Consider the following 24,561-nt stretch of genomic DNA (forward strand, 5'->3'; position numbering starts at 1 on the left):
TAAGCAACGAGGGTATAACTTGTGCCTGCCGGACACAAACAGTTCTACCAGATGCGTCACGTGAGGTTGGCTGTAAGATAATTGTGGTTGACCTAACGCACCCCACATTGCAGCTGTAGGCACCCTCAAAGGCTAAAGTTTAAGGGATCCATATGTAAATGGGGTGCCTACAATAATAACGTGAATATTCCCAAAGAAAAATGGAATATTTGTTCTTTTAATCTCCACCCTTGACTGAATTCTAATCAAATCTGAACCCTCAAACTTGGAGAAAATGAATCCCAACCATTATAGATAAACATGTGAGAGTAAATCTTGTCCATTGAGAGGAGGGGGAAAGATATCCTCCTCCCTTATTATATAGATGTTACAGTAAGCTAAGGCGTGTTTGATATTAGGCAAATAATTCCACGAAAATAACTTTTTAGAAAGTCTTCTATGGAATTCGTACAAACAAAAGTTCTGTTAATGGATTTTAATGTTGGGTAGGATTAAGAGCTTTTACTTAACCATTTTGTTCTCAAAATGACATTTCTACTTTAAGTTGTCAAAAAAAAAAAAAAGTTTTCTATCTTTATGATGTAAAAAAAAAAAACATTTCTACCTTTACGCTACCAAATGATATTGTTACCTTTATTTTGTTAAAATGACATTTTTACCCTCATGCCGCCGAGATAGATATTTTTATCAGATTATCGCCAAAATAACATCTTTACCTTTGTTGTCAAAACGACTATTTTACCCTCATTTTGTCACCATAACATTTTTATCTTCCTATAGTATCAAAAAACATTCTACCCTTATTCGGTAAATTGACATTATTACCATTCTATTGTCGAAATGACATTTGTATCCTTCTAAATTAACATTATGACATGTTATAAACAAACTTTTACTTTTATATTTTCAAAATAACATTTTGGGAAGTTTTACAGGGGCCTCCTATAAAGTGTTATAGTCACCTCCTTACTTTTATACCCCCCCCCCCCCCCCCCCCCCCCCCCCCAATTATTCCACCAAACCCAATTTCAGGCGGTAAAAACCTGTCTCTTCACCCTCTCGCTCTACCCTTGTCTCTCTATCTATTGAGACGATAACTTAAATAACTGGAGTCTGGAATCAATAACTCCAGCAAGACGCCTATAGAAGCACCCAATGGTAGTGATACACTGATACTTATCAGGTTGAGGCGGTCGCATTCAACCTGGGATGGAATAATCTCGGGCCGGAATAAAACCTGGGTTGAACCGCCCCGTTTTCTGTATGGGCCGAAACGAGTCGCTTCCGGGCCAAACCTGGACCGATAAGCAGCAGCACAAAGGGAGAAGAAAAAGTTCTTTTGGTTGACCGAGTCGAGTGGTGTTGACTAGTCAATCAGTCATTCACCGGCCATCGCTGTTCTATTTCTTCACCAAAATCTTTCCGATCCTTATATACGCCTCCCCCCATTATTCCCCCAAACCCAATTTTAGGCGGTAAAAAATCTCTCTCTCTCTCTCTCTCTCTCTCTCTATCTTCTTAGACGAAAACTACAATCGAATGAAGAAAACCTATTAAAATTCTTCTTATCTCTCTATGTGAATCTGATCCGATCAAAAATGGAGAAAGAGATTGAATTACTCTCAAGAGTCACTATAAATCATCTATTCCTTGGTCAATTTGAAGCATTTAGAGCTTCGATTCTTACTTTACGAAAACGAAGACCTTCGATTGCGATAGGAATCCTTCAAACTATTATATCTCAAGGTGGAAGATTCAATGGAGTTATTTGGTCTGATACATGTTCATCTCCTTCACAACTCGCTTGGTTATCTTCTCTTGTTCTTCTTGAATTAGAAGATACTTCATCGATCTGGAATCTCGCACCTGAGGTATTGAAATTGAGAGTTGATTTTATTTTGTTATTACAGATTGTGAATTCTAAGGTTTTAGAAAGTATTAGGAGAGTTGGAGTATTAGAAAGTATAGAAAGTATGGAAAGAGATGAAGATGTTTCAGTTTCAGTATTGAATGAGGAGTTTGATGATTCAAAACCTGAGGATTTTGTGAATTTGAAAGAAGAATCTAATAGTGATTTAGTTGATTCTGTGAATGTTTTGGATCGGTTATCGGATTTAGGTTTACGGAGGTTGAGAAGAGATATAGTTGATGTTGATGAAATTGAAACTGTTAAAGCAGTTGAGGAAGAAGAGTTGAAGTGTTTGAGAACAGTGTTTTTGGATCAAGCAGAGGTTATTGATGCGTTGTGTTTAAATATTCAAAAACAAGTTCACTGGTCTGATGCATTTGATCCTGGGTTGGCAATTACTGTTAGAAATGAAGAAGAGGAGAAGAAGGTGGATGGTTCAGTGGAAGAAGAACTAAACACTCTCACGTTGTTAGTGAAGAATGTTCAGACAGCACATTTGGATGCCATGAATGAATGCATCAAGGAAGATGATATTGAGGGGGCAATTTCTCATATTCGGTTTCTTCATCAAGATTATGGAATTGAGGAGCAAGAGTACAGGTAATTATTTTTAACGGTCTTGCCTTATATGTAGATATATATATGTATGTGACTTTGTTATTGCTTCTATTAAGTGTTAACAACATAGAGGTTAAAATGAATATATTGACTACTACGCATACGAAACATGAGAAATGACAAATGAGAATGATTATTTTGCTTCTTATGCTTAACTATTATTATTACTAGTTTCCCTTTCCCAGCAAAATCTTGGTGATTTTAGCTATAAGTTCGTAGTACATTTGTTAAATGATAGAGTTTCTGTTTAGACTACGTTGATTGAAAGACTTTTAGATATACCCTCATTTTTTATTACCATAAGCTGATGGCCGTATTGTTTCCCTTCTTGGATTGCTTATTTTAGCAAGTAGGAATATTCTTTTAGTGATTAATTATCAAAATTTCCACGAACTCTTCTTGAACCCCGTAGAAAAGAAATGAGGATTTAGTTTTCCCCTGAATCTCTAACTTGCATCATTATTACAACCCCAAGCACCATTATGTCTCTTAGCGTCCGCATTGCCTTTGGGTTACAAGTTCAACTTCTTTTTCATCTTTATGGGCCTATAGGGTGACGATCAATCTTCTCATTCTCTGGTTCTTTGCATAATGTCTCTTTACTTCTTTTTGGTGAAGAGCCTTACTGAAAATGAATGAAATGATTAAGACGAAGCAAGAGAAAAACGAAGAAGCTGAGTGCACCACAAGCCCCTTTGTGGAATCTTTAAATAACATCCTTCCATTTGAATGTGAAGTCTCCAAACTTCAGCCCACTAGTATGTGTAACTTAAGTCTGACTTGCTCACCACAAAGACGAGAGCAGGGTTCTACAGTTCTACTGCAAAAACAGGTGGTCAAAGACAGTGGAAGTTCTAGTTGGATTATGCCCTTGAAGACCATGCTGCAATAAAGTTGTCAGGGACTCAGGGGCAAAGGGTTGGGAGAAGTCTAAAAATAATAGAGCGAGCTCGGGAACCCAATGTTCCTAGTATAGAACATGGTTATTGTGTACGTTATACACAATAATGGTCGATTAATCAACAAATAACAATATACTAGTAAATTTTACAAAATTACGTTGTTATTGAAAGCCCAAACGCCATAGTTCACATGGTAACTGAAAACTCGCCGAATTAGAAAAACATGGAACCCAAAATATAGTTAATATACTCCGAAAGCCCCAAAATTGTGGGAATCAGATGAAGATGTTCGTGAAGCTAATTTATGGTGCTGTTGTTTTTACTCACCTTGTGAATCACTGTATTTAAGGGATCCAGGTTTAAACGAATAAAACTTCTTAAATTGAACCTTTCAAAAATTGTCAATTTTCCAACTTCTTTTCTAAGACGGCCATTGGTATTTAAAGCTTTAGAGAAAATATGATAGCTTTAGACTGTTAGATTCTAAAGCTTAATAATGTACAATGTGAACAGAACACGAATACATGATAACCAAACAGATTTTAACAGCTTCTACTGTTATAGTTTTAAGAGAACACAACACATTCTTATTTTTTAAGCTTGTAAATAGGAGCTTGTATTTTCTGTAATCAGATATTGGCCTATATTTTCAGAAAGAGAGGAAAGAAAATCATTGGTAGTCCAACTTTATTGTTGTGTAAGAGAAAATGAACGTCCCAGAAGGCCAAACTTTCTACTAAGTCCACTAATAGCTAAGAAAGAGCTACTCGAAGTATGACTAAAACCACAATGGTGGCTAGTCCGTTCGATCCTGAAGGATACTAGTATGGTAAGAAATTTGTTTACAATAGCAAGTTTGGGGCTACTGAAGAGATCGTTCCAGAATCCACTTCCCTGGAGGATGAGCTTGTCCTTATCTTATGGACCACTTTAGCTCCTACTTTGAGGTCTACTCCGTTATGTAGTTGGGAGGTTTGGAAGCAGCTACATGTTTCAATGTTATTTAAGTATCTCTATCTTCTAGTGGAAGCATGTGTCTCCCTCTAGTAGTTTTTTCTCTCTCATAAAGGATACCAGGAAGTAATAATGTCGTGCAGTAGTAATCTTTTGTTGGAGCATGTATGCGATATGAGATTGACTGAACTTGATATTATATAGTTCTTTGACCTCTCTATCTCAAATGATCAAAGCCCTTTTCATTTTATTTTAATTTGTTTGATATGCTGATTAACTATGGACATTTTCTTCTTCATCTCTATGTTTATGTTTCCTTTCTCATCCTCGGAGTAAGATTATTTGCGAACTTCATATTTAGGAGTAAATGGTTGCTTTTTGTTTGTTTAGTACTCTGAGCTTATCATTTATGATGGATTTCCTAGGACGACGATGCATGATCTTATTAGGAAGATTTGGCTGGGAGGAAATGGTTATGAAAGGCATGCCAGCCGAGAACAAATCCTGTTGATCTATGCAGAAGCCCTTTCCTCAAATTGCACAAAGCTTGTGAAGATGATTCAGGTCTTATTAGTTTTGGTCAAGTACTGGTTATGACGTTAATTATTAATGTTCTTAGTTTTAAGCAATAAGCATTAACCTATAGTTTTGTCATGAACGAAGTCCTCGCTTTATGCGAATATATGTTTGGTATTAGATCAAATCTGTGAAAAACAGAAGAGAGAGGAGAAGTATGTGGTTGTGGATTGTTTCTTCATTTTCCATTCTGTCCTTGAATCAGTGACACTGACAGTTATCAACAGTATAGCATCCTATGTTTATCCCCTCAAAAAGATCTTCTGCTTTCATCACTAACTTGGTCGAACCAGTGTCTTGTATTAGAGTTTCTTTTTCTCTGGTCTAAGTGGCGGACGTATATTTTGAGATTTGAAATTAAATTCATTCTTCAGGTTATCCAAGATCAATTGCTCAATGAAGAAATGGAGATGTATAGAACTTCCGATGTCAAGTTGATTCCACCTCTAGAGCGTCTTCAAAAGAGTTTGGAAAATGCTAGGGATTCAGATGAAAAAAATCCTGTCCAGAGCATCGCAATTAGTTCTTGCATGAGAGACATGTATCACTACGCACGTGTCTCTGGGGTACATGTTCTGGAGTATGTTATGGACACTGCTCTATCTGCTGTCAAAAGGGAACAACTTCAAGAAGCTAGCAATGTATGTGTTCAGTATCCTGTGTAAATTGAATAAGTGAGTACAAAACGTGAAAAGAAGTGATAGTTTCATTATATTTCTATAAGCGAGACACATATCACTTGGGCGGTGTGTTTAGTTTCATGACAAAACATTGTTGATATTACAGGTTCTTTCACTGTATCCCCTTCTTTCCCCGTTGGTAGCTGTCATGGGATGGGATCTATTGTCTGGCAAGACAGTTTTCCGCAGAAGATTGATGCAACTTCTATGGACAAGCAAGTCACAAGTACTGAGGTTGGAGGAGTATTCTCTATACGGAAAACAATCAGATGAGGTAACTTCCGAACAATAATGACATCTAAAGAAGCATGAATGCGTTAAAAATAGGTATTTTCTGTTATTACGACAAGCATTTGATGGTCACTTCTATTTGCAATCGACAGATATCTTGCGTGGAGCACCTTTGTGATATTTTATGTTATCAGCTTGATCTTGCTTCTTTTGTTGCGTGTGTCAATTCGGGTCGTCAATGGACCTCAAAATCGTCATTGTTGTTTTCTGGGAAAGAACAACATGCAGATGAAAATGATGATGCACAGTCTGATCCTTTTGTTGAGAACTTTGTGTTGGAAAGACTTGCCGTTCAGACTCCTCTGAGGGTAAGTATATGCTTTCATTTCCACGATAAAATTATTTATCTAATATTTATATATTCTACTCTTTTTTATTCTTTCCTAACTCTAAGTTACGTAAGCTTATTTGTCTCGTCGTCTCCCGTCTAATAGTAGTAATCTTCAGCATTTTACCTACATGTTGAACTAGATCCAAGTGCCTTTCCTCACTGTTAACGGAACACTGTTTTAGTACTGAAATATAGGAAGATACAGATACTTTACAGACACTTGTTTCAGCTTTAACAACCTACTACTTCTGCAGGTCTTGTTTGATGTACTCCCAGACATAAAATGTAAGATGCTAGTGAATTAATTAGCATGCAGCTCACTTATATGTAGTTCCAGACATATAAATGTTGGATAAAATTATTTATCAAACATTTATATATTTTACTCTTTTTTGTTCTTTCCTAACTCTAAGTTACATAAAGCGTATTTTTCTCGTTGTCTCCTGTCTAAAAGTGTTTATCTTCAGCATTTCACATACATGTTGAACTAGATCAAAGTGCCATTCACTGTTTTAGTATTGAAATATAGGCAGATACAGATACTTCACATACACTTGTTTCTGCTTTAACTACCTACTACTTCTGCAGGTCTTGTTCGATGTAGTTCCAGATATAAAATTTCAAGATGCGATTGAATTAATTAGCATGCAGCCCATTGCTTCTACGGCAGCAGCTTGGAAGAGGTTGGTGGCAACTTTAATTCTTTAGTAAGTTTCGGGGTCTGTTATATCATTTGCTGGTGAGCTTTATATAGGGTAATATCCATTTAGTATAATTAAAGGCACTTCAGAATTACCCAAATTAGTAAAAGCTTGTCTTATCATGTGGAGTTACACTTCTAATAGCAAACTCAGTAGACTTCCTATGCTTGTGTTTATTTACTAAATTATCATGCACTAATCTGGAATCATATATGTTTCGTTGTAGGATGCAGGATATTGAACTTATGCAGATGAGATATGCTCTTCAATGTGCTGTTCTTGCTTTAGGAGCCATGGAACGAAGTATCACTGATGAAACACAAAGCCATCAACAAATGGCATTATGCCATTTGAAGGATTTGCAGAACCACTTAGAAGCAGTCAGTACAACTCCACGCAAGGTTAGTATCTTGGTTATCTAACTCCGAGAAAGATGTCATTTAGTGTATAGTTCTGTCTGTTACATGTTAATTCTATTTTCTGCCTGTCTGTAGTGACCTTACAATTCTCATATAAAATATATTCATTCCTGCTTCTTGCTCCTAAAGTTTCTAGTTAGTCTAGTGACTTAACATGATAGAACTACCTTTTTCTTCAAGTGTTTGAGTTTTTTGTTTATGCAGGTTTTGTTAGTGAGCATTATTATTTCACTTCTACACATGGATGGCATCTCCCTGAATTTGACTCAATGTGCCACGTCCAGCAATTTTTCTGAATCACCTCATAAAGTTGATCTTATTGATTCATTTGAGGGGAAAAACAAAATGGTGGTGTCTTTCACTGGGTTACTACTGGAGATATTAAATCGCAATTTACCATCATCTGAATTTGAGCAAGAGAACATGGTTAGCGGTGGTATAACTGCTGGTGGAGCACAGGCCTTGGAGTGGAGAATTTCAAATGCTAAACACTTCATTGAAGATTGGTCTTGGCGCTTATCTATTTTGCAGCGTCTTCTTCCATTATCCGAACGCCAGTGGAGTTGGAAGGAGGCATTGACCATCCTACGTGCTGCTCCATCTAAGCTGTTGAACTTGTAAGTCCGGGAAACCCTTTCCTCAGTCTTTTTGAACTTTATATTCCAAAATTGGGAAACTTTTTCTGGGAAGTTGCTAAGTAGGTAGATAGTGATACAACAATTATGGTATAAATTACTAGGTTTTTCGCTCCCTTCTGATCTGATTTCTGTATTCGTCTTCTATTTAAACAATTTGGTTGACAAGCTTGGCATGGGGTTGTCGGGTAAGGTAAATTATGATCAGCAGAGACTCATTTGTGGTAAACTATGGTAGGGTTATAGCATCTCTCGGAGTAGTGAGAAATCCATTGTTAGTTCTTGAGATAATATATATTTCTCATGAAATATTTGAAAATTAATATGGACTTATAGTTCCAAGTAGCAGTCTAGTCAAGTTCAATAAAATGAGCATGTTACATACATACACTGTGAAATGGGTTCCAACTTCCAAATACCAAAAAGCAATTTAAGATGTTCAATGAACACAGTCATGAATTATGATGTATCTTGATTCCTACATTTTTTGGACCCATGTCCTCACCAATCACACTTTCAATAGTCAGAATTGTATTATGGTGACAATAATGCCGACTAAGCATTGATACTCCTCTTAGGAATTTTTGCGATGTCAGGTATGAAAACTCACAGTAACTTTATTAGGGATCTCCAGCACCCTAACAAAGGCCTTAGTTTCTGATTTTATGTTAGGTCCAAATTTGTATAACTAATTTTAAAAGTTAACCATTTATATTTTAAGTATATCTTTACTAAGTGAGTAGGTATGGTTTTGAAAATACATTTTGCTTAAATTTGTGCTGGATGTGGAATACTTACTCTGCTTGAATATCTAAATTTACAAAGAGGGTACCCGATGGTATAATGATATCTTGGTGACATCCTTGTTATCCAGTTGCATGCGAAGGGCAAAGTATGATATTGGGGAAGAGGCTGTACACAGGTTTTCTTTACCTCCAGAAGATAAGGCCACTCTTGCACTTGCTCAATGGGTTGATGATACCTTTCGAAAAACATCTGTATGCTCTAAACTGATATTCCTTTCTATCACTTTATTATTTTTATTTAAGCTGCAAAAATCAATTCTGGTGTCAGCTAAAGCTCAAAGCAGAAGAACGAAAGGGCTTTTTCAGAATCCAAAACTTGAAAATTTCAGTCAAATCTATATCACACACACAACCATACACTGTATTTGTCTAGTAATCCTAAGTAGTATGCTTTCAGAGTGGGTACCATTTTAATGAAAAGGCTGACAAAGTTACTTCAATGAATCTATCCTATCTTCTACTAGTCAGAGTTCTGAAATAGTGAAATCTGTTATTGTTGGATGTCAAGAGTCTGAATGCAGAATGTAGCCTCTCAGTTAACGAGTGCTTTGAAATGTATCCGAAACATGATAGAGCTTGTCTATATTCTGGTGTTTTTTCCCCTTCCTTAATTTATTTTCTAACAGTTTGAGTTAATCAATGAGAAAACTGTACAATATGCGTGTGAATCTCTAATGAGTCACGTAGACTTGAAAAATAACTGCAAAACTCCGCTCGTGGCCACAGTCCGACAAAAGATTACGTTGAAGACATATTTGCCTCTCGAGCTGTCGGAAAGTCCATATGCGTAAAAAAAATTTAGCCCACTCCTTTCTTACTTTAGTTAAGCATGAGATGCTTGTACTGCCTCTCAAGCTACGGTTTGATTTTCTTTTCCGTGAATATCAAATGATTCCTATCTTTCCAAATGCACACCATCGCTCTGTGTACCATTCTTCCCGAGTTTCTTAACCTTTACGAAAGTCTGACTCCATCCCACTGCACGAAGCAGTCTTATTTCATGTTTCCTCTCAAATATATTTAATTTCTTGGGGAAAATTGGACTAGATAGTAGCACTTATTTTTCGTTCTTTGCTTACACATTCTCTCCGAGTAATCCTGTTGAAAGATTTTTCTTATGTAGGAGTACAATTTTCTAATCATTGTTCACATTATTTTTGTCAGGCGGAAGATGTACTAACACGTGTTGCAGGTGAAAATTTTAATTCTGTACAGGAATTAGATTTTTCATCTATTCGTTCTCAGTTAGGTCCATTACCTGCAGTAAGTGTTAGAACCTTTTCCTTCGGATTTTTCACTTGTTTTCTCTTCCACCAGGGCGAAAACTGTGCATGTGCTAACTTGTGTTTTCTTTTGTTAGATTCTTCTATGTATTGACATAGCTGCAACTTCTGCAAGGTCTGTGCATACGTCCAAACGACTTCTGGACAAGGCAAGAGCAGATTCATACTCAGTTGTTAATTTCTTAAAGTTTTTAACCTAATTTAATCTTAAAATACATTTAGTAACAGAACTCAGATCTCAAGTTGTTCTGAAATATACTTTTATGGCGGGCTGAAGATGATACATATTCACTGCGCCCCGCTGCCAACCTAATGTTTCCCCGCACCTCCATTTATCTTGACATGTTTGCTGTGGAGTTATATTTTAAATTTTATATTAGTTTATTTGTAATGTGTTTGCTTTTGGTCTTCAATGGCATCAAGACAAGTAGTGCCAGTGTTATTTGTTGCATGACTTTTATCAGGCCTATGAATTTCTTACTGAATCTCAATCTCTTCTTTTAAACCACATATACGAAATTCTAGTTGGGTTATTAGCAAAGATAGGGATTGCATGATTTCTGATGTTTTTTCTATCCCATACGGCATACATGCTTTAAGATTTAAGCTAAATTTCATTCAAATTTTCTTTTTTGTTTCACAAATGTCTCCTTATCCTTCTTCTTACATTTGTCCCGAAATTCTTCAGCTATTTTCAGTTGATTTTTCCTAGTTTGGCATACATCCATGGTGTAAACTGTACATTGTTAAGTTGCAAAACAATTTTTTTATATTTGAGCTTTCTTTTGGTGGTCTTGGTTATTCTGTACTTCCTAACAAATTTAAGGTTGGTAGATGATGTTGTATTTGGAATTTAACTTTTATGCAGGCTCAAGTTATGTTGTCAGAGATCTATCCAGGAGGTGCTCCGAAGAAAGGTTCAACTTACTGGGATCAGGTCCTAGAAGTAACCCTAATTTCTGTAGCTAGGCGTGTCCTAAAGCGTTTGAATGAATTCTTGGAGCAGGTAATGTTCTAGATGGATAATCTGTATTTACTGAAGCACTAGTCAGACACTTGAACTTAAACAATTTACCTTGTAAAAAGAAAAAGAAGCCCAGGCAATGATTGTGAAGATGATAAATTCCTCCAGTGCTTGAGCATGGTCAAGTAGGGTAAAATTTGAGCTCCATAAACCATTTGTTCTTGTGTAGAATATTGTATGAAGCTTCTACTTGTCACAATATCAAGGTTGACTGATTTGGAGCCATTTACTGCATATTTGTGAGCCTTTCCCTGTTCTCTCTTGAAATTTGAGGTGTTTGACCATGACTGCTTAGTTTTTATTGCCTAATTAAGAGAAACAGATGCACTTAAATTGTTATGAACCATCATTTACTCATTATTTAGGGAGATCTTTTATCAACTATAACTGGGGGAGCTGATGCCTCTTAAGAGAAACAGATGCACTTAAAATTTTATTGCCTAATTAAGAGAAACAGATGCACTTCTGCTGTCTGACCGTACTCAGGAAATTTGAGTATATTATATGACTTCCTTCACAAATTTGATGATATACTTTCCTCAGGAGAAGACTCCGACTCTTCAAGCAATTCTTTCTGAAGAAATGATCACTTCATTGTCCATGGAGTCCAACCGACAAGGGCAAAAACAACGTGCTCTTGCCATCCTGCATCAAATGATTGAAGATGCTCACCAAGGAAAACGACAGTTTTTGAGCGGTATAATTTCATTTGATCTGACTCACATGTTTTATAATTTGAAAGCGTGTCCTTGCAAGAAGTTAATAATTAACATCTTTATGACACGGGACTCCAGGGAAGCTGCATAATCTTGCAAGAGCTGTTGCAGATGAAGAATCAGATACAGACTATGTCAAAGGAGAAGGGCCATATTCCGACCGGAAAATACTGTTGAACTTTGATAGGGAAGGTGTGCTTGGGCTTGGGCTAAATGCTAAGAAACCCCCATTACGTAATTCAGATATTGGTGAAAATAGTGGGCAGCTTCCTAGTTACGATATTCGAGATACTGGAAAAAGGTTGTTTGGTCCCCTGAGTTCCAAGCCAGCTACATATCTTTCTGCATTCATCCTTTACATTGCAACTATTGGAGACATAGTTGATGGGGTTGACACAACTCATGATTTTAACTTCTTTTCACTCATTTACGAATGGCCTAAAGATGTAAGTTTTTATTTAGACTGGAAGCCTATTGCTCATAAGTTTTCATTTTGCTGTAGCATATTATGATTCTCAGAGTACATTATACTGAGCCTTTCCTTTTTAATCTCTCATAAAGCTTAATACATCCACCTTAGGAAGTAAATATATAACTACATACAGATATCAATTGTTTTCTGTGCATCTTAAATACATTCTCTTGTCTTAATCCTATAAGATCTACGGAAGCTCCTGGTAGTAAGCACGGACGATAATTAACATTCCCGCGTCGTGTGACTGTCTCTAGCTGCTAGAACATTGTTCAGAAATTCAAACCTGTCAATTTCGGAGCCAATGCATTTATCAGGTAGCTTCTATGATTGCTTACACATAACTCCTGTGCAGGTTTTAACACGTCTGGTTTTCGAGAGAGGCAGCACTGATGCAGCTGGAAAAGTAGCAGAGATTATGGGTGCTGATTTTGTAAATGAGGTTATATCAGCATGTGTTCCTCCAGTTTATCCTCCACGATCCAGATATGGCTGGGCTTGCATTCCATTGCTGCCTACCTTTTCTGAGACGAGCCTAGAAAGTAAAGTTCATCGTACTTTTAAAGACTCTAACCCTAGTTCATACAGCCCTTCACCAGTGACTCCTGGAACCTCTCTTTACCCTCTTGAGATGAATGTAGTGAAACATTTGGCTAAATTGTCCCCTGTAAGAGCGGTTTTAGCATGTGTTTTTGGGAGCAGCATATTATGTAGCAGCAGCGAGCCATCTACATCTGGTTTTGCGAATGATGGGTTGATGCAAGCACCTGATGCAGATAGATTATTCTATGAGTTTGCTCTTGATCAATCAGAGAGGTGGGGACCCTGAGAATTTAACATGGTTTATTTGAGAAAATTAAGTATAACATGACGTTTTCTCATTAGTTCTATAATCGTATACTGATAACTTTTGTGTATGCTAAAGGTTTCCAACTCTGAACCGATGGATACAAATGCAGACAAATCTTCATAGAGTATCAGAATATGCTATAACAGATAAACGTGCTACTGAGAGTGGGACTCCTGTACCAGAGGCAAAGTCTGCTGTTAAGCGTTTCCGTGAAGCTGACAGTGATACTGAGTCAGAAGTTGACGACATTGTTCATAGTGGTCGTGCTTCTTTGCCAGAATACACTGATCTTGGTGGTTCAGGTCATGACCTTTTGCAAGATTCCCCAAAGTCTGAAAATGTTGAAGTTGATAAAACAGTTTTCTTGTCTTTTGATTCGGAGAATGAGGCACCCTATCAAAAAGCAGTGGACAGGTATTCCCACTGTTGGTTTGTTTTCTATTCATGCAAGAGTACTGCAGTTGTATTTCATGATATCCTTGTTTGTTGTCCTTATCATGTATCAATCTGTCTTCTGTAGTGGCTTCTTTATTTAGTGATCTATTACCATGCTTCAAGCTTCTGAATGTTTTATGTTGGTGTTGGCTGATCGAGTAAGGCAGTCATTAGCTTCTGTATATATTTACTTTTGTTGCATTAATTGAAAGTCTTCTCGAATGAATTGCATGTTAATTTTTTGGTTGGAGCATCATGACTTTTCAACTAACTGAAACATTTGGGCCATTAGGATTTTAGATCTTCTCAATTATAATGCACACACTCATAATCTGACGTTTATCATGCTTAATTAGATAAGTTTGTTAAATTCATGTTCATATTTTGATCATTCTAATGCACGCAATTAGCTTTTCCATTTCAGCATAACTTATTTTATATGTTAACCAATAGAAGCTCTAAGCTCTATTGGTACGGTACTACATACTTTCTTATACAAAGAGAGTCGAAACTTCAACATGAATTCATTGTTGAACTAGACCTACCTTCATGTTTACCTAATTCGAAGTCATTTTATACAAAGTACAAACTGAAAAACGAAAGTATAAGGTCGTCGAGAGTTGTGACTGCATGAAACTACTACTCGTCAATGGAGATTAAGGAGACAGTTTCGGTGTCTTCTCTGCTACCATTAGCAAGTAAAAAAAAAAGCCAAGTTCATGTAACTTGAAAAACAAGAAAAAAAATCAAAGTGTCCTACGTTATGGATTCATCCTTCTAAAATATATTTTCGAGAACTTGGATTTTATCTAGGCAGGCGAATGTGCTTTCACCCTCCTCATGTTGCATCTCAGTACCAATCTTGCCTATGGAACTAATAAAGACTATAAGCCACTTTTCTATATTCTGCACCTGAAAATGCATTTTGTTGTGACTTAGTGGTGACACTGCTATCAGGATCACTTGTATTGGCACCTCTGGGAGTTACTATTATGTATTTCGTTCTCCAAGTAACCCACCTACCATGTTAAGTGGATCTGTGTTAGATGGTAGAGTTATTATTTATTTAACCACGATTGAGCCAGTCCATTTGTATAATTACTTTACAAATTGTTGTTGTTAACTTTTTACAGATTGATCGATGAAGGAAAATTAATGGATGCTCTAGCTCTTTCTGATCGCTGTTTACGTGATGGAGCTTCTGATCGGCTACTTCAGTTACTTGTTGAACGTAGAGAGGAAACTCACTCGGTATTTGGACAATCTCTAGGTTATGGAGCACATAACATCTGGAGTAATAGTTGGCAGTATTGCTTGCGTTTGAAAGATAAACAACTCGCAGCTAAACTAGCCCTGAAGTACATGCTTTCAAATAAACCATATTTGTTTCGTTAATTGGTTGCTTGTGTCATGCTCTTTAAGATTCTTATTTGGAGAAGTCCCACTCTCAGGTATATGCACAGATGGGAACTAGATGCTGCTATGGATGTTCTCACCATGTGCAGCTGTCACCTTCTTCCCGATGACCCGGTTAAGATTGAGGTACAGCCACAGGATCTGTTCAATCGTCAGTCGTTTCTATTTCACTGTTTCATGCCGTGGATGAGTTTGAAGCTTAAGATAGCGTAGTTTCCTTCCATTATAATAGCTCTTAGTTTTATTGATGAAAATCGCTTTTATGTCATTAGGTTTTGCAAAGTAGACAAGCGTTGCAGAGATACAGTCACATTTTATCTGCAGATCAACGTTATAGCAGCTGGCAAGAGGTAATACTTCTCTTTTGTGTTATTTGAATTGAATAAAAGGATAAAAGTGCAAATATCTTTATATTATAAAATAATACATTTGAGAGCCATATGTTCTTATGGATTATGATTATTATTAGTTTTATTAGTACATTTTGACACCTCCTACTGCGGGCTTCTTTACTTTCTGTATTTCTATAATTTTTATCTTAATTACCTTGTAAATATGATATTTTTCTGTACGTTTTTTTTGTATCCATTATTTATGCCATTCTATTTTTACCACAACATTTTCAGGTTGAAGCTGAATGCAAAGAAGACCCTGAAGGACTGGCACTTCGATTAGCTGGCAAGGGAGCTGTGTCTGCTGCATTGGAAGTAGCTGAAAGTGCAGGCTTATCTATTGATTTGCGAAGAGAGCTGCAAGGTCGACAACTTGTGAAATTATTAACTGCGGATCCTCTTAATGGTGGAGGTCCAGCAGAAGCATCTCGATTTCTTTCTTCTCTTCGTGACCCTAATGATGCTCTACCTGTTGCTATGGGTGCAATGCCACTGTTGACAAGTCTACGATCAAAGCAACTGCTTGTATGGCACAGTTCCCCGCTTCATATAATTTGTGTTTGAATGAAAAGTCTTTCTCATTTATAAGTTCTTTGTTTGTTATATGTAGGTTCACTTCTTTCTCAAACGAAGAGCTGGAAATTTGTCTGATGTTGACATAGCCCGTCTTAACTCATGGGCATTGGGTCTCCGTGTTTTGGCAGCCTTGCCATTACCATGGCAGCAGCGATGTTCTTCACTGCATGAACACCCTCATTTGATTCTGGAAGTTCTTCTTATGAGGAAGCAATTGCAATCTGCTTCCCTGGTACAAAGAACTTTCTGTTATTCTTACTACTCTTGCAGTTCTGTTATCTGTCCACTTTCCCTTGTTCTGGCCACTATATGTTCTTCTATTTTGATGAAGAAATTCTTTTCTGGTCATTCGATTTATTGCTTGCTTGTTTCGGTATTTTTTTATTTCGCTACTATTTGTTTCTGTTCCAACATACAGAGCAGACGGCTCTTGTAGCTCATCCACCTCTGATGAGAAACATGTATCTGTCCCTGAACATCTTCCTCGCATCTTATTTGTGATGACTTGGTGGTGCTGATTTTGCAGATCTTGAAAGAATTCCCTTCTTTGAAAGACAACAATCTGATTCTCACTTATTCTGCGAAAGCAATTGCTATGAATGTTTCTTCTCCACCGAGAGAGCACAGGGTATCTGTCTCAGGTCCAAGAGTAAAACCAAAAGTGAAAACTGGTACTCCTGCAAGATCAAATTTCACCAACAGTCTAAGTCATTTGCAAAAAGAAGCTCGAAGAGCTTTCTCCTGGACTGCACGTGATAGTGGGAATAAGCCTGCTCCAAAGGAGGCGGACCGTAAAAGAAAGAGCTCAGGACTGTCCCCGTCTGAAAAAGTTGCTTGGGAGGCAATGACTGGTATTCAGGAGGATCATGTTTCCACATACGTGGACGGACAGGAACGTCTTCCGCCCGTTTCTATTTCCGAGGAGTGGATCCTTACTGGTGACCTGATTAAGGATGATTCAGTTCGCGCATCTCATCGATATGAAAGTGCTCCTGACATCATTCTTTTTAAGGTATGTCTATCCATATTCTACACTGATATAGGTTAAAGGCTTAGAAAAGTTGTCTATCTTTAACACTATTAGGGTACAAGGAAATGTTTCTCTTTTTTGCACAGCATAGACTAGTGCACCTCATGACCCCCAAAGAGAAGTAATATGTGGCTTGCTAGAACTATTTCACAGTACTAGCCTACTAGGTATGGAGCTAGCTGGAGGTATTGCTCCACCATACTAGATTTTAGTTCATGCTGTAGCAGTTGAGCTTGTTCTTCGGATGCTATTAATTTAGTAACATGTAGTTTAAGTTTCTCGATGATTCCTCGATTGAAACTGAAACTGTTCGATTTTTGGTCAATTACACAATCAGAGTGGAATACCATTGAATCACAGTGTTATATTTCTTATTGTATAAACTGAAATCATTGTTATAATTAGTTTGTAATTCAGTTGTGTATCTGCTGATGTAAGCTCTTCTCTTCCAGGCATTGCTCTCTTTGTGCTCTGACGAGTTGGTATCTGCCAAAGGTGCCTTAGATTTGTGCATTAATCAGATGAATAATGTGTTAAGCTCGCAACAGTTGCCTCTTCATGCATCTATGGAAACTGTTGGCCGAGCCTATCATGCAACAGAGACTTTTGTACAGGTATCGACCATTTAAAATGATGTTATGATAATTTATAGTTGGTTGATTGTGAAATGAACCGAAGTTGTTATCTTGTGCTCCATTTTTCGAAATTTTAGGCTATAATAGGAGTGTCAATGTTATCCATTACTGAACCAAAACATATTTTCCTACTTCTGGATCCACATATTCAAGCACTAAAATTGGAATCATTGTAGTTGTACATGGTTTCGGTTCTGCATACCTTGATATCTGATGCTTGATGGAACCAGTAGGATCTGGAACCAGATTGCAGACTGAAAATTTCCTTCAATTTACGTATCAACTATAACATTTTTATTATATTTATGAGTTGTTTAGTGTAGAATAGAAACTGACAATGTATAATCCTCTACAAGTTTTGCTTACCTTGATATATTTCGTTGTTTAGTATGTAATATGGTTACTTATGTACATTGTACAGTCAATAAATCAACAGATAAATGATAATTACTTTATGGAATAACACAGTTGTTTGAATGATCAAACACCAAAATTTACTAGGATAACTCAACAAGGTGCGAGATCATTAGAAGTGGAATGCAAATTTAGCCTTTTATTTCCATGGAAGAGCCGCATTGCTTCTTCCAAGTTTCGACAACGTAATTCATGTTGATAACGTCATACTCCTGAGACTGGCATTCCTATCCGCTTTCGTTATGAAATATCATGTTGCTCTATAGTTTATTTCTCTTACTCTACATCTGCAGGCACTCCTTTATGCCAAAAGTCAGTTGAGAAAACTTTCTGGAAATAACGATTTATCTAGTTATTCTGAAAGAAGTAGGGAAACTGAAGATGCATCTTCTGATGCTGGCAGCTCTAGTGTTGGTAGTCAGAGTACAGATGAATTGTCTGAGTTTCTTTCACTAGCAGATGTATGGCTAGGCCGAGCTGAGTTACTTCAAAGTCTTCTTGGGTCAGGGATTGTTGTTTCTCTTGATGACATTGCTGACAAAGAGTCTTCAGAACGCCTTCGTGACAGGTTAATTGAGGATGAAAGGTATAGCATGGCTGTATATACTTGCAAAAAGTGTAAGGTAAAAATTCAGACTTAGAGGAAGTTAGTTTTATCATTTTATGTACTGTTATATTAACTAAATATTATATTTCTTTGATGTATTTATGTTCTTTTCGTTTTTAGATTAATGCTTTTCCTGTATGGACCGCATGGGGACTTGCCTTAATTAAGATGGAACACTACTCTCAAGCCCGAGTGAAATTTAAGTATGTTTCTCCAATTCGAATGGATCATGACATTCATTGATATAGCTTGAAATTGTTTAAATTATGTCGTCATTGATATATCTTGAAAACATTTTGTTAATGGTACCAGGCAAGGTCTTCAATTGTACAAAGTAGATCCAGCACCTGTCATTTTGGAGATCATTAATACAATTGAAGGAGGCGCACCAGTTGATGTTGCTGCTGTTCGGTCCATGTAAAAGTTTAAACATTATAGATCTGATTTTTTTATTCATAATATAAAATTTAGGGGGGGGGGGGGGGGGGGGGGCTTCCTAGGGTTTCCATATGAACTTTCTGGACATCGATAAGTAGTTCAAGGCTGCACATACGGCACCTAATGTCATTGGTAGGTCTATCAAGAGTGGTCCTGTCGAGCCATTCCGATCAGCACATAGCGCTCTTTATAGAATATCTAACCATGTTTACATAGCCAACATAGATTACTTCGCTATATGTTTATACCTGAATCTAGATGGTAAACAATAAAAACTGAAAAGATGTTCTTGTTATAGTTTTGATTTGCTGTCTTGAATGTATACCCTTGTAAAATCTCAGACTCTTGTTTCAATTCTAGAAGGGGGGGGGGAACACTTCGCAAATTCACATAATGTGCTTGAATTGTTGCATGCATGTTTGTTTTAAGTAATGGTGGGGTACTTAGTAATATCATTTTGATGAACTTGCTTTTTCTTTGGTAAGCGTGAGAAGAAATTTGACAAGTTCAATTGTCACTGCAGGTATGAACATTTGGCTAAGAGTGCACCGATGATCTTAGATGATTCTCTCTCGGCTGATTCATATCTTAATGTTCTATATATGCCATCTACTTATCCACGTTCAGAGAGGTCCAGAGTTTACCGAGGATCTGCAGGTGACCTATCTGAGTCATCTATGTTAGATTTTGATGAGGGTCCTCGCAGCAACCTGGATAACATCAGATACAATGAGTGTCTTAATTACTTACAAGATGTAAGCTTGCAAAATAATTTCTATTTTGCTGTTAATTCTATGTAGTACTTTATTGAACTCAGATATTTTAATATTATTATTTACATGTCTTTATCTCTGTCATTTTTTCAGTACGCACGCCACCATTTGCTGAATTTCATGTTCAGACACGGTCGCTATAGTGAAGCGTGTGCTTTGTTTTTCCCTCCAATTGGTGTTCCTCCACCTCCTCAACCATCTTCACTAGTTGCAATCACTCCGACTTCATCCCCTCAAAGACCTGATCCTTTGGCCACTGAATATGGGACACTTGATGATTTGTGTGATTTGTGCATCGGTTATGGCGCCATGTCTGTTTTGGAAGATGTAATTTCTGAAAAAATGGCATCTACTTCACCCCAGGATGTTGTAGTGAATCAGCATATAACTGCTGCCCTTGCTCGTATATGCACCTATTGTGAAACTCATCGGCATTTCAATTATCTTTACAAGTTTCAGGTAAAAATAAATTCTTTTCTGTGACTTTCTTCGGTATTTTTGTAACATAGCTTCAATTTGACCACTTTTCACGGCTCACATTTTCGAGTACTAAATTATGCTATCAGAAAAGATGATTATGGAGCTAAGCAGTACGACTCGGACTCGGCTCGGGCGCTCGGCCAAGGGCTGAGTCCGAGTCAAGGTCCAAGTCAGCCGAGTCACTCTAAGTCATTATGAAATTGTTAGTAGTATATGTATATAAAACAGTAACATGATAATGCTTAATCTAATCAAGTTCAAACTTAAAAATAGACTCTAGGTTCCTAACTCTATTAATAGACTTTTATTTCTAGTTTCTAACTTTCTATACAATCTTTTGGTAGTTAAACAAGTTTCCATAAATAATTAATTGACTTTTATCTTCTTAAATATTCTTTCTAATTAGATAATAACTAGGAATATCATATAAAAAAAACATCCATAGTCGTTACAAATCAGACTTCAATAATAAAAGAAAGATAATCTCTGCCGAGTCACTCGGGCTAACCCTAGACTCGGGAACTCGGTGGAACTCGGCTCGGGGTACTGCCGAGTCCCGAGTCACTCGGCCGAGTTGGACTGCATATATGGAGAATTACATATTTTTCATTAGAATAAATTGTTCTTTGTGCCAAGTGCTAAAGCTTTATCTTAATAAATGTGTACAATTGGAGGCTTGAACGCCGCAACATGTAAACAAGCCTCTTGTACTATTCCCAGTTCCAATCAATTTATTCGTAGTTTCAAAAAAATGATGTAATTTGATGTGGAGCCAACTCATGGAGTGCATGCATCATTACCAAAGGTTTATGTATGCTAAGCGCTAACTATATTTCTTTTTTGTGCTCCAAAACTAGCTTCTGTGGATTGTTATTGTCAGTAATGTTTTCATATAACCGATTTATCTGAACTGTGCACTTCTTAAGCTGTATTCTGTGTATTTGTTTTAGTGGTATCTTGTTGAGTCTCCCTTGGCTTGAAAATGATTCCTACATAGTTCTTACAGAAATCAGTCAACTGTATTTGTTTAGACTTCAGACATGTTTCAATTGAGAACACTTATCTCGCTAAATTAGCTGTTCTTTTTATTTATTTTTTTCTATTTCCTAGAGATTAATAATTTTTGAATGGTTCAGGTGATCAAGAAGGACCATGTTGCTGCTGGACTTTGTTGCATCCAGTTATTTATGAATTCTTCATCTCAAGAAGAAGCTATAAAACATTTGGAAAATGCCAAGGTAGGTTAAAGGGCTAATACTAGTAAGATTTAGGTACTTGATTCCTCCCTAACTGCATATTATTTTTACTTCTATTGCTGGGCAAGCTCTATCATTGAAACTGCTTGTACGGACATTCTAACTGATAGAAACATTGAAGAATTGCTGGTACCAGCTGCTTGTTTTTTTTCCTTTTTTGTTGTTAAGCGAGAATTAAGATGGCAAATAAGACAACTGCGGAATGATCCCCGACGGAGGATGAAAGGCAATCTGCCCTTCTATTAGGTTGTTCCATCTATGGTCATTTGTATCTCCTAAAGAGATCTAGGAAATGAATCGAGTTGTTCCAAATAAGCAATGGCTTTCTAAGAGAGCCTTTGAGTGTAAGGAGCTAAACCCATCCGTTGCTTGTTTGGTGCTTATACGGAAGAGAAAGGCCTATTTTGTTCATCGGGGGCTCCGGTTCGTCGTAGGAATCTTTTTTGTTCCTGCTCCCTCCTTCTAGGCCTTCTAGCTTACTATGAGTTAGCTTCTTATGAGCCCATGTGCGATCATGAACCTATTTCCTTGATTATGTTATCATTTTGATGTTTACTCTATAAACGTGTCTTAAAATGGAAGGCAATATACGTGCACCGCCTGACAAATTCCTATTATTATTATTTTAAGAATGAACATATGCAAACTCTTCTTAGAATTATTGCCAGTTCCTTTCTTACTTGCTTTAACAACATCGTATTGCTAATCTTTTTTAATTTCGATAGATGCATTTTGAAGAAGGGCTATCGGCACGGCATAGAGCAGGTGAGGCGACAAAGGTTGTGTCGAAAGGAATCCGTGGTAAAACTGCATCTGAAAAGCTTACTGAAGAGGGGCTTGTTAAATTCTCTGCTCGTGTAGCCATCCAGGTTCAGATCTAACGCAATCTGTTTATTGAGCTGTTTTCTTGTTTAGAGAAAGTAAAGAATTGTTCCATGAAAAAATTATTGGCCTATACGATAATGGTCAAGTTTTCAGTTTGTTTTCTCATCAAATGTAGTATTCCATCTCCATCAGTTCAATGTATCTGCAGAATCAAATTTAAAGACATCTGGTTCTTATATGAATATCATTCGTAACATTGCAGGTGGACGTTGTAAAAGCCTTCAATGATACTGATAAATCACAGTGGAAATATTCTCTTTTCGGAAATCCGAATGATCCAGAAACTTTCAGGTTTGTCTTGCCTTGGTTTTGTTTAATACTTTGCAGTCTGAGCCCGATAGATGTACCCACAACACAAAATCTAGTACTCTTCTGCTATTTCTTATGCAAGGGACAAAAAGACAGACTCCAATATTAAGTTTTTTTAAAATAACACTCATTAGCAATTCCTTGTCGTCACTTGAGATTATGAGTTTTTCTACCAATCGAAAAAAATAACCTTTCTAACTTTGTATTCCTGTTTAACTTAATTAATTGAGACCTGGTTCTATTTAGAATGCCACTCGTTACTTATTAATATGGGTTGTGAGAGTTTCAGTAATATAATTATTTGTTGTTGGCCTCTGAATCTCTCCAATAAATTGAACAGGAGAAGGTGTGAGATTGCAGAGACTCTTGCTGAGAAAAATTTCGATTTGGCCTTCCAAGTGATCTATGAATTTAATCTTCCTGGTATGAATTATTGCTCTCTGAACCAATATAATTTTATTACCATTATATGGTTTCTCATCTTGTTCAACATCTTAAATCAAATCCACCTTACAGCTGTTGATATCTATGCTGGAGTTTCGGCATCACTTGCAGAGAGAAAGAGGGGTAGTCAGTTAACAGAATTCATAAGAAATATCAGGGGCACGATAGATGACGATGATTTGGACCAGGTAATTTTTATGGGAAATGATTTTTTTCTTTTTCTTTTGCAGTTAGAACTTAGAAATACAATTTGCTCGAAAATTGATATTTCATTAGACTAGAACTAATTACTAAACACAAGATTTCTTATCGGCAAGTAAAGTCCTTTCTGGTTTTTCCCTTAACTGTTATTGGACATATATTTCAGTACTTCGACGGAAGTATATTTCGTCCTCCAAATCAATCTGGCCTGTTCTTAATCCATGATATGATTATAAGAATATCAGATTAAAGTATTTATGGTGGTATGGTAATGAATTATGTAGGTATTGGGAGCAGCAATCAATGTTTATGCTAATAAACACAAAGAACGTCCTGATCGTCTCATAGACATGTTAAGAAGCGACCACAGGTAACGCCTCTACCAGAAAACTAATCATGAAGTAATCATGAAGTCATCAGAAAACTAATGAGCAAAATCTTCTCTATTCTTTTTTCCTTTTTTTGTATATGAACAGGAAAGTGCTAGCTTGTGTGGTATGTGGTCGTCTAAAAAGCGCGTTTCAAATTGCTTCAAAATCTGGAAGTGTAGCCGATGTTCAATATGTAGCTCATCAGGTTTTTTTTCGTCTCTCAAACTCAAACCTATTCTTGCAGTCTCACTATCTGTTGAAAACTTCCATTAATCACACCATAAATTCTTCATCTTCCAGGCACTACATGCAAATGCCCTACCAGTACTCGATCTCTGCAAGCAATGGTTAGCTCAATACATGTAATTCTACTTACTTCCATTATATTGTTATTATTGTTTATTATGTTCTTCGGTCGAAATATAACAGTGTTTATTTTTTAAAGTATTTTGATCTATTTTTGAGCATTTTCGAGGAAGTCCATCAATTTGGTGTTGTGATTCATTCAGAGTGTAGTGACTACAATATAACTAACTTAAAAACTTGTGAGTATAGGGATTTGATTAATGTAAGTAACAGCTGAATTTTGAGGCAAAAACTAGTCTTTCATTGAACTTTCTCCATTGGATTCTAGTTTAGTCTATACAACTATAACATATGAAAACCTATTTTCCTTGATAAAATGATTTTACTGAAGCCCAAATCACAACAAGCCACATATAATTTATGCAT

General features: G+C 36.8%; 1 protein-coding gene across 2 annotated transcripts; it reads left to right on the forward strand.

The window, feature by feature from the left end:
• Positions 1-1,354: 1,354 nt before the first annotated feature.
• On the forward strand, positions 1,355-24,427 carry LOC147540483 (zinc finger FYVE domain protein). Of its 2 annotated transcripts, none has more exons than XM_086640081.1 (36): positions 1,355-2,509; positions 4,809-4,947; positions 5,334-5,600; positions 5,746-5,913; positions 6,023-6,238; positions 6,850-6,944; positions 7,189-7,363; positions 7,586-7,998; positions 8,891-9,014; positions 9,987-10,085; positions 10,183-10,254; positions 10,974-11,111; positions 11,673-11,826; positions 11,924-12,291; positions 12,673-13,133; positions 13,243-13,581; positions 14,736-14,960; positions 15,054-15,144; positions 15,291-15,368; positions 15,645-15,935; positions 16,021-16,218; positions 16,513-16,998; positions 17,469-17,630; positions 18,359-18,688; positions 18,793-18,875; positions 18,985-19,089; positions 19,634-19,865; positions 19,977-20,342; positions 21,500-21,601; positions 22,345-22,488; positions 22,707-22,795; positions 23,154-23,236; positions 23,330-23,445; positions 23,743-23,828; positions 23,935-24,034; positions 24,130-24,427. In XM_086640081.1, exons 1-36 carry the CDS (start codon positions 1,599-1,601, stop codon positions 24,193-24,195), a joined length of 7,572 nt encoding a protein of 2,523 aa, XP_086496207.1. In that variant the 5' UTR covers positions 1,355-1,598; the 3' UTR covers positions 24,196-24,427. The 2 variants fall into 2 exon arrangements, with proteins under 2 accessions (XP_086496207.1, XP_086496208.1); XM_086640082.1 differs by having other exon boundaries at positions 1,459-2,509; positions 5,334-5,633.
• Positions 24,428-24,561: the final 134 nt, after the last annotated feature.

Source organism: Eschscholzia californica, unplaced genomic scaffold (genome assembly GCF_041429995.1).
Source record: "Eschscholzia californica isolate CP2 unplaced genomic scaffold, dmEscCali1.0.p SCAF_5, whole genome shotgun sequence".
Lineage (NCBI taxonomy): Eukaryota > Viridiplantae > Streptophyta > Magnoliopsida > Ranunculales > Papaveraceae > Eschscholzia > Eschscholzia californica.

Bases quoted from the DNA above. Each gene is read 5' to 3' on its own strand.
- LOC147540483 (XM_086640081.1), top strand. From the start codon at position 1,599: ATGGAGAAAGAGATTGAATTACTCTCAAGAGTCACTATAAATCATCTA. The intron at 5,914-6,022 runs GTAACTTCCGAA...TGCAATCGACAG, and splicing joins ACGGAAAACAATCAGATGAG to ATATCTTGCGTGGAGCACCT. The intron at 11,827-11,923 runs GTATAATTTCAT...ACGGGACTCCAG, and splicing joins AAAACGACAGTTTTTGAGCG to GGAAGCTGCATAATCTTGCA.